The sequence below is a fragment of the Myxocyprinus asiaticus genome, chromosome 41 (genome assembly GCF_019703515.2).
Source record: "Myxocyprinus asiaticus isolate MX2 ecotype Aquarium Trade chromosome 41, UBuf_Myxa_2, whole genome shotgun sequence".
NCBI classification, from domain to species: Eukaryota; Metazoa; Chordata; class Actinopteri; order Cypriniformes; family Catostomidae; genus Myxocyprinus; species Myxocyprinus asiaticus.
In genome coordinates, this window is record NC_059384.1 from 22,503,373 (window position 1) to 22,518,415 (window position 15,043).

Here is a 15,043-nt window from a genome sequence, read left to right on the forward strand (position 1 = left end):
TCCAGTAATCATGAATGACTGGAAAAATCATGGAAGTTCATTGGTCAACATGTGTAGTAACCCACATGCCATATCTACACAGAATTTTCTTTCTTTCTTTTTTGTTTTTTTTAAATTCAGTTAATTAACTTTTCAGATCTGCTAATCAGTTTGATCGCTTGTTGCCAACTAGACCAATGAACATTTTGAGTTGTTTATTTGAATCTTGGCCCATTGAGAAATCTAAAAGAAGGATAAGCTGTCAGACCGAGTGTGAATTGGATATACAGGACAGACGTGTCCCTGTTAATCCGTCTTTATTGTCTGCTCAGATACACAGACATACACACTCTCAAAGACACCATTGGCAAGCCATCGTTGACGTCTGGTTTTAGCTACTGCTAATTAAATGCAGGATTATGCTAATTGGCGTCCCTGTGAAGCTAACACACAGAGAAGAATGTCAGTATGATTTAGTGATAGCCTGTAGAAACATGCCTTTATTTTGTGTGAGATGTCAAGGTAGGGCAGCAGTGTATTGGCATAAATCACATCTTTAGATGTACCTTTCATCATGGCGGCTTCCGCTCTATTAAAAGAATTTCACTCCTTTCTGTCTGGCCTTACATGTTTTTATTTGATTTTTTAAGCATGTCCAAATGCCCAATCTTTACCTTGATCATCTTCATGTAGAACCCTTTCCACAATTTTCCAACTACAAAAATACACAACGACTATGTATACATGCATCAAGCATCATCACTTTCTGATTAAAATACATATTCTGGATTACCAATAGCTTTGGGCCATGTAAATATCTTTTTCAGAATAAAGGCTTATTCAGAATATGGGTATTAATTAGAAAATGATGTGCATATAAACGTTTACATGCACACAAATGTTTAAATATTAATCAGAATTTGGTCATATTCTGGTTATGTAAGCATCAAGTAAACACATTAACCAGATTTAGCCAATATTCCAGTTTCTAGAAATCTAAATAAAAACAAATGGCATAATCAGAATTGTCATGTAAACACTTTTGGAATATCCACCAGAACGGAACATTATCTGTGCATGTCCAAACACAGGTAATTCTGAGTGATATTAGATTACACTTACAAACAGTTGTGAAAAGTCTATTTTTTTACTAGCAGCTTACAAACATTTAAAGTATTGGGTGTAATCCAATTACAAATTAATTACTGTAATCTAATTACTTTTTAGTCAAAAAATTAGTGTAATGTATTACATTTTTAATTCTCATAATCAGATTACAGTTACTGACTTTAATTACTTTTAAGTACACTATAGGGATCTGCTTATTTCTAATATATTATTTATGTAGAATTCATGAATTATGGCCCTGTAACCAGTCATTGTGAAGGAGAGTTGAAGTTCTGTGTATGACTTGTGTATAACAATGGACAAGGAAGAAATAAGTAACTTAAGTAACTTTATAAAGTAAGTTAGAAGTAATTAGTAATGTGATTACTTTTCCAATAAAGTAATTCATAAAGTAATCTGATTAAAATTTTTAGAGAAATAATTAATAATTTGTTGTGGATTACTATTTTTTATTAATTTACCCAACACTGGTCATGGCCTATATTTGTACACTTTAATGTGTTATTGATAGGACATGAATGAGAATTAATGAGATTGAATAATTGTCCAAAATTACTAAAAGCAGCATAATAAATTAAAAAAGCAACTATCTAAATGTCTTGTTTGGAATAAAAGCTTAACCAGAATGTGGACCTTGATCTGTTAATGTTGTGGATGTAAACATGATCATTAATCAAATGAAAAAAATAAAATCAGTTGTGGAAGTGAAAAGATGGAGGCTCTTTTTTTGTAGAAAACAAAACTTTATTTAAACACCATGTGACCCCTATTTGCCACATACATTGCACAGTAAGGAGAAGTCACATAATTGGGCATCATGTCACATTGGCTACTGTAAATGCGCTGTTCTAAGGTCCCAAAACCTTTAAATGAATATATTTGGTGACATAAAACCATTCTTTCCATTTATCCTGTGGTCTCAACTTGATAAACCAAAACAGAAAAACAGGCTTTAATACAATTCATGTAGTGTTCATTCTTCCAGCTCACTTGTCCAAAGTGTGTTTGTGTGTGTGTGTGTTAAGGGGTAGGGTTGGGAAGCATGTGGGCACATTCACTGGCCGTTTCTACACTTAGTATTCAGAGGAAATCTCAGTCTATAGTTCTGCTACATCTGAAAATCCATCAATAGAAATGTAAGGAAAAAAATAAACATACTAAAGACAGCATTTGAAACTTTACAACAAAAACAATATAACAACTGAACATCTTTGAGACACAGAATGACCCAGTGCAGTAGTGATTAAAGTCTGTTGGATAGTAAGCTAGAGTTGATAAGATACTGAGATGACCTGCCGTTTTGTGCAAAAAAGAATGAGGCAGAATAAACAATACATGTTTTCTAAAAAATGAGGCGAAATCGACAATCATAGAGCTGAATCTCTGAAAACGAGAAAGAAAGACTCATGAGGAATGCGGAGAAGCGCTTGTCTTCTCCAGTAAGGGAAAGACAGGAAGTTGTTTTACTGTGTTTGGTTTTGGTCCCATGTACAAAACAAAAAGATACATATGTATTTACATATAAATGGAATATAAAAAAAGAATTGACTGCCAAGGCACCTTGAAATGCTTTACATAAAGGAATCCTCATCAATTTGATTTACATTTACCAAAAATAGAAATGATCAGGCCATGCTTGTTTGCTTTCTGTTGCTCAGTCAAGTTTTTTTTAACTCACTGTGGAGTTTGGAGTTTTAGGGGGGCAAGAGATAGAGGGAGCTAGAAAGAAACATAGATGAAGCTCTTTCATCCATCTATTCATCTATTCTGTCCTCCACCCGTCTTCAGGCGAGGAGCTGTTTTGCCTGCAGCTCCATTTCTGCAGCCCTCTTCAGCGCCACATCAACCAGCAACTGGAAACCACTGAAGTCCTGGGTGAGGTCGGGTGGGGTGGGCGGTGGGGTGTTGAACAGGCCGCTCTGAGGGCTGACATTCCCCTCTCCGCTCACCCCAATGCTCCCATGACACCCAAAAAGGGCCGCTGCCTCTGTGACCGGCAGCTCTGTGGCTCCCTCGACACCCAGACCCGGCACTTGGTTTGTCGTGACGATTCCTTGTGTGGCTGCGGAGATGGTGGTGTGGCAGATGACAGAGGGTCTGGGTAATACAGTTCCAGGTGAGGGGGGTGATTTGGGGGACAGGGCCTTTTTGGGGTAACCATTAGAGATGGGGGAATTGCTGGTTGGGTGAGGTGAGCCAGGCTCATAGGCGCTGCGGTCTTCTCCGTTAGCGAGCAGGCCATGTTTGGGGGACTGGGAGTTGTCGCTGAGCATCTCGCCACCCTTACTGCCACGTCGGGAGATTGTGAACTGGTTAGGGTCTTTGCCGTCTTTCCGGAGCATCTCAGGAAGTAGTCGCCGCCGAGCATTTATAAACCAGTTACACACCTGTGGAGAGGAGAGCAAAAAATATTATAAATCACAATGCTCTTTAACTTACAAAAGGTGATTCTCTCGAAACCTGTCAAGAAAATGTCCTGGTCCTATTTTACTCCAAAATCAAAAGCAACAAATCAGAAATTATACAGTATTTTTTCTACATTGTGACATTATTTTCATAACAGTTGTGCAAGTTTTACCCCTAATTCTCATTATTGCAATGTGGAAAAAAAAGATTAAGCATCTATATATAATGTTAGTACTCCTTTGGTAATGCCTTTCATTTTCAAAGATTTTAATAATAATAAAAAAAATAGTTTAATATATTTTTTAATAAAAACATTATATATATATATGGGGAAATTAATATATATATTTAATGTGCTAAACAGTCCTGTAAATAATCGTACTATGGCAAAAATCTTTATAGCCCTGAATGTAGGCTTTATTTTCTTTATCCAAATGATATTTTAATTGTAAAATATTGGTAAAATATTTGTTTTGATATTGTTTAAATCAGCAAAATAAAAAAATATTTTTTATTTAAAAACATTTAAACAAGACAAAGAAGAAAAATTCAGACAGAAAAAAAAATCGATTTATCAACCAAATGTAAAAAAATGTAATGGGGAAAATAAACTTAAATTCTATCACTAACTTTTCTGAAAGTTCAAAGCCTATGTTCCTTTAAACCAAATTTATTCTGTTTATGCCTTTTCCTTCTTTAAGCTGTCTTGTTTAAGTTTAAAATGGGAATTCATGAGACAACATGAGTTAACATGTGACAGCATTCTGACAGATTCTATTTTAATTTTTCCTCTTTTAAAAGGCTGAGCTGGCACTTAACATGTCCAACCAGGAATCTCTTGGTGGTGAGGATTTCTCTCTGGGACAGTTCACCTTTATCCCTCGGTTTGCTCTCTTTGTTGGGCCTAAGGGCTTTAGACTTTAATCATGCTAATAGCTTTGTATCTTTCACGGCTCTGCTAGGTCTTACCTGAAGGGGTCTGAGAGCTTACTCTAATGCAAATCTAACATTTTGGGCAATTTAAAACATTTAAATAAGACAAAGAAAAAAAATACAGACACTGAAACACATGTAAATGCTTGACTTCAGTGTGCATCTCTCAAAAAAAGACCAATTACTGCACCATGTTAATGGCCGACTGTTAACACCGTTAGTCTATATCAACAATTTAATTTTAATGGCTTTTTTAGTCAAAGTAGACCTCACACAACAGGAATCTGATGGTTTACATTCAAATTAAAGCAACAGGCAAACAAATCTAAAATCAAATTTTCGATTTGATCTTCTTTGGTGCTCTGTGCTTTCGGACCTTAAAATAATTGTTATGAATTTACGAACATTTCTAAACCACAAGATTTCCATACATCTATATTTTCAGACTTTCAGCAGGTAATATTTAAACTTAGTACACCCGATACAACACAACACTCCTGTTGATCCAAACCTGTATGATAGCCTCAATCCCCATTCTTTCATTGTATGGAAAAAAAATATGCAATGAAAGTGAATGCTACCAACACACTACCAGACATCTTCTTTTGTGTTCCATGGAGAAAAGAAAGACATATGGGGTTGAAACAACTATCCCTTTAAAAATCTATTCTGATGTTGACCTATTTTACCCATAGACACGCTTCTATCATGTTACTATGTCATAATGAAACAACTTAAAAAGTTCTAACTTTTCTTTCTTTCCAAGTATCTAAAGAGAGCCGTTTTCAAGATCCTTAGTATGGTAATGTTCCAGTATTGTCTACCAGTGAGTCACTTCAGAATCCACTATGGCTCTCTGGGTAATGGGTCTGTATTGTGTATCCAACGGTCTGCCTGAGCCTGGTAGTCTTCACTATGTTAATGTGTGTGCATTGTGTCTCCCTATTGTTAGTGAGACAGCTGGCTGAGCGCAGGGGAAATTCCTGGCTCAGTGTCTGAGCAAGTCTCTCTCTCCCTGTGTCTCTCTCTGTGGCCACATCTCAGATGACTCAAAACAGTTATTCACTCATTTGATCACAGGAATTCTCTCCATTGACTGCACTCACAGGAAGTGTTGTTTATATGACGCTAAAACCCAGCAGGAACAGAACGTCTGATCTTAAACACAGTCGCGCTAGCAAAAAAGAGCTGACTCTTTCATTCTCTGCCACATATTTTCTGGCTCTCTGCTAGTTATGACATTGAGCCGTTCGGTTTCCTTCACACGTCAGTGACATTGATGATAGCTAACTGCTCTCCTGTGAAGCATATAAATAGATTACTGATCAACAAAGTAGAAAACTGAAAAATTCCCCTCTGCATTCTTGACAGAAACAGCAGTCGTGAGAAACTTTGAGACCTTCTCCGAAGTATTACTTTGTAAAAATTAAATTGTTTTTGGTCATTGAAACAAGTAGCAGTGTTCATCTTTGAATTAAATTTAACAATTAAAGAGATAGTTCATTCCAAAATGAAAATGTTGTCATCATTTTGAAGAATGTTGGTCTCTTTATGTAAGTTAACGGTGACAGAGAATGTCATTCTGCCTTCATGACATCTCCTTTTGTCTTCCACAGTGAAAAGAAAGTCATGTGGGTGTGGAACAACATTAGGTTGAGTAAATGATGACAGTTTTAATTTTTGGGTGAACTATCCCTTAAATTCCTTCTGATGCTGGCATTTATGAATATTCTGGGTGAAATTATACAGGTACATATTACACATTAATTCACGAGTTCACTGGTTCTTATAGTCCTGGAGCGCATTAAGGTAAGCTTATTTGGCGTGCCATCCATAACGGTGAAGTTCGAGCACAGGACTGGGATTGAGCTCTGAGATCCCCATCCTGGACTATCTGACTAAAGCAAAACATAGAAAGACAATTTTGAAATAATTGGTTTAGGCATTATAAAATATAAAAATGGAGATGGGGAGGTGGAGGGATGCCAGAAGAATCGTCTCAGGTGTGAGGGAAGCAGCCACTAATATATACTTGGGATATGATTGGCAGGTCAAGATGAACCAGCTCCTCCCAAACTTACGTTTGGAACATCCTTTGTACAATATAACACGTCCAATAAATAATTTGGTGCACACTGTGCATATTATGTTTTCTTTTTTACTTTTCTAATGGTTATTCATCTAACTTTGTCTATTTATTGTAATGCATACAGTTTATATTGTGTATCATGTTTATGGAGTAGACTTTTAGATTGTAAAGTGTAAATAGATATAGCTATACATTTATAATTTAATTGTATTTATTGTATTATATATGGTACGTTTTTGTACTGCTAATGCACTCCTATCTATCTATCTATCTGTCCCATTTTTTTCAACTGTTCAGTACCTGTAGTGTGGAGAGGTGGGTCTGCTTGGAGAGCAGGGCCTTTTCCTGCTCTGATGGATAGGCATTGTAGCGGTGTTGGTAGAGCCAGTCCCGTAGTATCTGTACCGACTCTTTGGGCAAGTTTCCTCTCCTCTTCCTCTTCCCAGACACTCCTCCGTTTGAAGAGAGGTCCAGAGGCACGTCCAAACTGTCTTCATCTTCTGTCTCACTGCCAGACAACACCAGCACACCTGTAGTCACACAAGACAAACATTGCGAATTAAAACCATGAAGTATGCAGTATTTAGTGTGCATTTTTTTTTTTTTAGCAACACAAAGTAGGATGGGGAAATTTAAAAATGTACAAGGTTGGGTTAGTGTATGAGAAATTTGTTTGTAACAGTGAATAAATGTGTTTTAAGGAACAAGTTAGCTGGGAATCAAGTGCCCATGTGTGTGGAGGAGGACAAAAGACACCCCAGTCAAACATCAACCCCCCCCTGCTGAGGACCCTAAACCCTTCCTCCCCCTGCTCTCTCTCTCTCTCTCTCTCTCTCTCACACACACACACACACACACACAGTGTCTGCCTCCAAACTGCCAAATGCTAAATTCTACACAACAGAGTGGTCGTTTATATGCATGCATAAGTGTGTGTGTGGCAGCTGATGTGTCACATCCCTGCTGTCAAGCAAAGCCATGTGATTCATGGTTGGACTGGAGGCGTCACAAAGACTCTAAACTGTGTCAATGTTTTAACGTGCCCTTATGAGTACTGTAAATACTGTATACACATTTACATACTAAAACATCTATTCAAATAGTCAAAAGAGTTTGTTTTGAAAATGTACTTAATAGTGTATGTAAAATGTTTTTTCCCACTTTGGAAGGTTTCTGTAATATTTATTGCATATGACTTGATCAAATGTAATCTAACACTTTTGTCTGGATCATAAACATGTTAGATTGTCAATGATACCAGTTAGTTTTCCCTATGTCCTCAAAGTTACATTCAAAATGTTGGAGACTTCTCATGACCACTCTATGTGAAACAAAACTTTGCCCAAATTCTGCTCGAGTGTGTGCGAACCAACCACAAGGGACAGTTCACTTCACACACAGAACGAAAAGGATGAAATCATATACACGTACTATATATGAAGTTACATGAGAAAATGATTCAGCTTGTGAAGGAGTAATTTTGCGTCGGCCTACATGAGGAAGAGGGGGAGGGGAACCTGTTGCAAATCTCAAGACCAAACAAAAGAATGTCGGTTGGGGGACATTTCAAACTCAGTTTTTTTTTCTCGACTTTTCCTCAGATTAAAACACGTAAAATCGCGTTAAGTGAAAGATAAGGGGTTGATACTGCACTCCGCACTGTTAAAAGTCATGTATATGTGAGAAATATTGACTTGAGAGTAGGGAATAGCTCGGGCTCTATTGTGTGCTGAAACACGAGGTCGGAGAGAATGTGAAAGCGTCGCCTCGAGGAAGCGGCGCGAAATACACAAACTTCACAAAAGCAGGTCAGGAATTAATGTTACATTGTTGCACATTTTAGAACGCGGCACGGTGTTCTGGCGAGCAACCGTTACGTAAGTTACAAAGTAGCAGTAAGTTTAAAAAAGAATGCACTTGGAAAGTTTCCCCCTTACATTCCCAACAAAACTTCAGAGTTAGTGTTGAGAGAAACTCGGAGAGACTGGACATTTTCCCAAGCCAGGGAGTTCAACTGTTACATGAAGGTATTTTTATACCCCAGTTATAAAACTAGCCCCTAGACTTGCACAGTAAACCTGAAAATAGTTACATTTGAGAGTATTTAACTTGTGGGGGGTCTAATTAGTTCCATTCATGGAACAACAACCTCTCAAAATCTAAAATAAACATGACTAGCCTTACTTTTAGCATGTTTGTACAAAATTACAGAACGTTTTTTTTTTTTTTTTTTTTTTTGGTGAATTAAAAAGAAGCATGTTAATTAAGCCAAACGACTCGATGTGACAGCCCGCCAGCACATGGTGAGAAAAGGCTGTTTTGTCTGCAGCGGAAAACAATAGCAGGCAATGCCAGACATGGAGAAAAGGGCTTTTCTTTCAACCATCATCGACAAGTTTCATCCAGCCGTTACAATCGGACACTACACCTTTACAAGTATAACATATTCAGCACTATCGCACATATCGAGGTGATACATACCCTTTTTGGTCTTCATGTCCGTCAAAATTCCCCTTTTCACGTTGGCAACGAGGTCGAATTTATTTCCAAAGCGTCGGTTCCTCCTCGCTTCAGTCACAGAAATGTATTATTCCAGATTGTTGCGAAGTATCGCTGGTATTTCTTTCGTCGAAGAATAACCGCGGAGCGCGTTTTTCATTTGTCGGAGACGCAACACATTGTCGGGGTACCTGAGACAGGCTGTGCGTCTCTCATTCAGTGTGTGTGTTTGATGTGGAAACTGGGTGACAGCTATCTTTGACAGCTGCGTGACTCAACGCTGTTAGATCCTCCCCCTCTGAGGGCAAGAGGGAAAAATCTGACATCAGACCTACATAAAACGGACAAAAAGAGACAGAAACGAGGTTTTGACAAATCGACCCGAATCTTAAACATGTGTAGAGAACGATCTAGTGCGCGGGATGTGTTTATGAAGACGCGTTTGGCTCGTTGAATTGAATTTAGTTCCTGCACGTTTCTCTTTAATGACTGCGGCAGAGATACAGGAAGCTGGTTTATTATGAATGTAGGTTAACATTACCAAGAGGCAGACACATGGCAGGGATATATTTGGGACTGCTTACATCAGCATACATATGTTAGGTGCCGTACTCCAAACCAGTTATTCATATTTTCTGGTTGTGGCATTGTTTCAGAGTATGATGTTTTGGTCATAGGGGCCATTCAGTCCGAATTCGTTTATGCTCTAAAAAAAAAGAAAAAAGAAAGAAAAGCTAGACGCAACGCAATAAATATAACGCAGATGTCTCTAGACGCGTTTTTAAAAGTTGACGTTCATTTTTTACTTGACAAGACGTCTAAAAACGCGTCGCAACTGTCAAAAACATGTTCGATGTGGACGTGTTTACAAGACGGCGTAAATGTTGCAGTAATCTAAGATGTGTTATCAGGTGCAATGCGGCATTTATTTCAGGTGACAGATGTCCATGATGCTAGTGCAAACGAGAGCGCCACAGCTCCATTTGTATCCTGTGCGTGATGCTTCCTGTTGGCGCAGCGCTGCGTGATACGTGATACGCAGTTGACCGTTGGGATTATATGATGGGGCTTTGGTTGTAAAGCAAGAATCGCTTGTTTCTTCAGCTGTCCTGGTGATGCGTCCCTAATTCAAATCACAGCAGTCTCAGAATCCTTAACGCTGATTATCTCTCTTGCGTATAGAGCCCTACATTTATCTGGTGCAATTCCAATTAGGCGCACCAGTACGGTTTGTATTTCTGCATTAAATAGGGCTAAACTGTTAGTGTGTTCATTACGCACAGGTATAATGATACAGTGTAGAAAAAACCTTCAAAAGCAAGCTTGCTCTACTTGACAAAACACCGAGGCACATGGTGACGGTAAAAGGCTTACCGCCTTTTAGAAAGCTGTTTGGAGTTGGTAGATATAGGTCAGGTCGTTGACTTTTCAACGGCGGGCGTGCGTCATACCTGGCTGACCTTAATTCTAATCTATTGATAAGAGTACAGGTGACTTTTTATTTTATTTTATTTATTTTTTAAATTTGTTATTATGATTGTATAAGCTACTCGCAAACAGCTGTTAATATATACAACAATTGTTAATTATAACAAATGTTAACATTGCAGACTCTGTCGTCCGTGTCATAGAAACGTAATCAAAACTTGATGAGGCAATGTCGTTAGACTGACTGACTGAATGTGGGATGACGTGATGATTCGCGATTTCTCATAAACCGTGAGACAGCTCGCTTGGGATTGTGTCAGATTTTTATAAAAGCAGTGAAATAGATGGTTTTGTTATCCGATAATTGGGACCAATTGCGCCCTCTTGTGTTGATTTGCGTAAGGGGCAAACGGATACACAAAAAGCGTCTTTGAAGTATGAGGCTGACACCTTGTGGTGCAGAGCTAATGATGCTCTGATGCATCTGACAGATAAAACGATGGCACCGTCGATACATTTGAATTCAGTTGTTTGCAGCGATAACCCCCCCCCCCCCCCCCCAATTTTTTTTTAATAATAATAATAAAAAAAAATACAACAAATAAATAAATAAAAACATGTTAAATAAATTAGCATTGCCTATACATAACGACAATATAAAGTGTTTTAAATGTATTTTTAAAGTAATTACACTGTTATTTTACCCTGTTATTTGTCGACTTAATTGCTAAGCATTTATTTAAATGTAGCTAACTCAATTATTTCGTTGAGAGGGTGTACTAGCAAGACATATTTCCTTTCAGTAACACACGCATAAAGGGAGATATCAACTTCCAGTTTGGTTTTTGGAGACATATGTCACCACAGTGAAACAAAACACAGCAGAACTATGCGTGACACTTATGTGAAAGCTATTTAAACCCATTTGGATTGAGCTGACCTTCGATTTAACCATGATCTGACCAGTGACATCACTTAGTCTGTAATCATCTGTAAATAGATAGATAGATAGATAGATAGATAGATAGATGGAATCACCACATCACAAACACGTGAGGGTCAATGACGTAACGCTATTTTTTTTTTCAGATTTATTCCGTTATTAAAAAATACACCCATGTATATATATACATACATATATATATATATATATATATATATATATATATATATATATATATATATATATTTGAAAGGCTTTTGTCCACTAAATCAATGTCATTTGCTGGAACCAACATGTAGGTTGCTATATTGTTGAACAAAAAAAGGAGGAAAACAACAGAGAGGACCCATTTAGACCCTTTAAACCTGTGTGAAGTTTAATTATATATATATATATATATATATATATATATATATATATATATATATATATATATATATACACACACACACACACACACACACACATATATACATATACATATATATATATATATATATATATATATATATATATATATATATATATATATTTGACATTTTTATGAAAAGGCATATTTTTTCAGGTCATATGCCCTAAGAAAACTTGACTCAACAGTTCATGATATTTTTGTAAACAATATTTTTTTATACCTTGATGAAAATGTTAGAACACATTTTAAGTTAATGAATATATTCATGGTACAAGAAGGTATGTTAACCTTTTAATTGATGGTTACACCACATTTTATATATATATATATATAAAATGCTATAAATGTTTTTTTTTCTTTCCCCAAAATGTATAAAAACCCAACTGGACACAAAGATTGCGCATGCGTTTTAAACTAGATTTTAAAAAGATTACTCATTTTATCACCTCAGACAACCTTTTGTCACTGACGCATAAACCATTAATGACAAACTGAAATTCACATGGCCAAACTCACACAACAGGTGCAGTTAAAGGAGTGAAGACTCTCTTTGCAGAATATGATGTCATGAGGGATGAGGTCATGAGTCATAATATATAGAAACTTTGAGTTCAGTGGATTAGCAAAGTTGTGTGCAGCAATTTGTCAACAGTCATTAAAAGGGAGTTGCAAGCTTTAAATAGGAAAAAAGAGATGAAAGATACCTCATTCAAAATCTTTGCTTTTCCTTTATGAAAAGACAAACAAACTTTGGAATGGATTGGATTGTTGGATTGGACTGTAGTTTTGGTTTGATGTAAATTTCCAAGAAAGTCCCTAATATGCTTAAGGCAATTTATAGCCAATTCTTTATCAAGTGGGACCAATGAAGTTTCAAGTGAGGCGGGACTTCCTCGCTGTTGAGAGGCAGTTAGGTTTGCAGAGCTTTATGGGAACCCGCGGGCTCTTGGCAAGCTTTACGCATTCCAATCTAGAGACGCCGCCCTGACGCGCTCTGTAGCGTAAACACGGACAGAAGCGAGAGAAACACCGAGAGCACCAGTGACACATAACATATCTCGCATTCCCGCGGGCTGCGGGTCGTCTCCTCGGACCGAGATTCAGAGAGCTGGGGGTCCGGTTACCATTGCTCGCTCTAAAAATAGGGTTGCTTTGGGGCTGACGCAATTAAATGGGGCTGGAACCCTCTGTGGCAGCGGGGAACGAGGATCCATGGAAACGCGCCCTGCACATTCACTGCTATTGATGACAAAGTGTATTTTTAGACTGTGTTGTCATCGTTCGGTAACAACGAAGCGCAAGGCGTATTGTATAAAGGGAGGACGTTGAATATGCACTTGTACAGCAGCGCGTTAACACACTACCCCGGCTCCTCTCGAAAAGTTTCGGTAACTGTCACTAGTGTTGCCAATAACTCAACAGCGACAAGTTCGAGTTCGTTGGAGGCGGACGGTAACACCGTTAACGGAAGCGCCACAGAAGCAAACACGGAATATTTGCTTCGGGGGGAACAGACCGACGCGAAGATGCCTGCTCTTACATGTTATGAGGCCACCTCGATGAGGCCGGTTTTCTATACATCTACTGCCGAGATTATCATCACACGACCCGATGGTGTGGAGAGATCGGTGCCAATTCACATCGTGAAGGAGCCACGGACGAACCGTAGACATCTGGAAACACACTACCGCCCAGTTTCTTACGCAGTCAATGGAGATGACCATTCCAGCTTGGATTTAGATTGCACAAGAGACGTTTTTAAGAGCGATGATGAGATATGTAAGAAAAATTCTATAAACTGTCATAGGTTTTTTGACCAAGACAATTATAGAGTTCGTGAGAGGAGAGTGGAGCCTTGTGTACAAAACGATGTCACAAACCCTAGAACTTTTGAATCTGACTCATCTGAAGGTATTTTGCCCCTCAAAGAACAACTTCACCAGAAAAGGCAAGAAATTGCCAAAAATGACAGCGAACCTACAGAGGAGCCGGTCTTTGAGCTGTGTATCCTTCAGGAGCCTACTGCAACATCCAACATAAGTGACATTGACAACAAGGTGACCCGTTACCTGGCCGAAGTGGATAAACAGAATAAATACCTGCACGATAGGCAGAAATACCGCTTTCACATCATCCCAGATGGGAACTGCCTGTACCGGGCTGTTTCCAAGGCTGCTTATGGGGGCCAGTCAATGCACAAAGAGCTGAGAGAGCAAACCATACATCACATTGCCGACCACCTGGATGAGTTCAACCCCATCATCGAAGGAGATATTGGGGAGTTTCTGATCAATGCAGCGCAGGACGGTGCATGGGCTGGATATCCGGAGCTTTTGGCCATGAGTCAGATGCTGAATGTGAATATCTACCTAACCACTGGGGGTAGTGTGGAAAGCCCAACAGTATCAACCATGGTGCACTATTTGGGAGAAGAGGACTTGTCTAAACCATCTGTATGGTTGAGCTGGCTCAGTAATGGTCATTATGATGTGCTGCTGGACAGCTGTCAGCCCAACCCGGAGTATGACGCCTGGTGCCGTCACACCCAGGTACAGCGCAAAAGAGATGAGGAGTTGGCCAAGTCCATGGCGGCATCCCTATCCAAAATGTACATTGAGCAGAATGGCCTGCACTGAGATTGGAGAAGATACCTGGGAGTTCTGTATCTCATTCTGATGTTTCCAAACAGATTGCACTTTTATTCCTTGTGTGATGAAAACTTGCCTTAATTTATTACATTTCTATCCTTGTGTGTGTTTATTTTATCTGTTGAAGTGCAGTGCACAGGATGATTTGTGGTGTGATGTGTAAATAAATAAGGATTGTGTGGGTCTGAGCGAATTTATTATTTTTATTATTTTTGTTTTAGCTTTGATTGCATGTATGTCTATGTGATTTTAATTCTGGTAAAAAAAAATTCTGTACAATGTTCTGATTTATTCTGCAATCTGTTGTGCGGGACTCTTTATTTACTAAAATGGAATGTGTAGCACTTAAACATTACCACCATGCTCTTGTCATTTTTTGTGTCCCCCCCCACCCCTGCTGTCTTTTAACTGGACTGTTGTGTTATACTAAATGATGAATTTCTCATTTTCAAGTGCCTAAAATCTATTTTGCAAAAGATATATTTTGGAATAAACATTTTGAAGCAATTTGAAAATGTTTAATGTTTATTTACATCATCAGATCTCTCAAAAGAATAAGTATGGAAAAGTTTATGTAA

At 38.2% G+C, this 15,043-nt stretch overlaps 2 protein-coding genes across 2 annotated transcripts; one reads left to right on the top strand and one right to left on the bottom strand.

The window, feature by feature from the left end:
• Positions 1-1,825: 1,825 nt before the first annotated feature.
• On the bottom strand, positions 1,826-9,419 carry LOC127432053 (homeobox protein AKR-like). The gene is made up of 3 exons (XM_051682826.1): positions 9,017-9,419; positions 6,836-7,065; positions 1,826-3,494 (listed from the first exon to the last, which is right to left on the bottom strand). Exons 1-3 carry the CDS (start codon positions 9,030-9,032, stop codon positions 2,892-2,894), a joined length of 849 nt encoding a protein of 282 aa, XP_051538786.1. The 5' UTR covers positions 9,033-9,419; the 3' UTR covers positions 1,826-2,891.
• A 3,274-nt stretch (positions 9,420-12,693) lies between these two features.
• LOC127431899 (uncharacterized) lies at positions 12,694-14,965 on the top strand. The gene has a single exon (XM_051682531.1). It carries the CDS (start codon positions 13,149-13,151, stop codon positions 14,451-14,453), a length of 1,305 nt encoding a protein of 434 aa, XP_051538491.1. The 5' UTR covers positions 12,694-13,148; the 3' UTR covers positions 14,454-14,965.
• Positions 14,966-15,043: the final 78 nt, after the last annotated feature.

Bases quoted from the DNA above. Each gene is read 5' to 3' on its own strand.
- LOC127432053 (XM_051682826.1), bottom strand. The intron at 3,495-6,835 runs GTACTGAACAGT...TCCTCTCCACAG, and splicing joins CCCACCTCTCCACACTACAG to GTGTGTAACTGGTTTATAAA.
- LOC127431899 (XM_051682531.1), top strand. From the start codon at position 13,149: ATGCACTTGTACAGCAGCGCGTTAACACACTACCCCGGCTCCTCTCGA.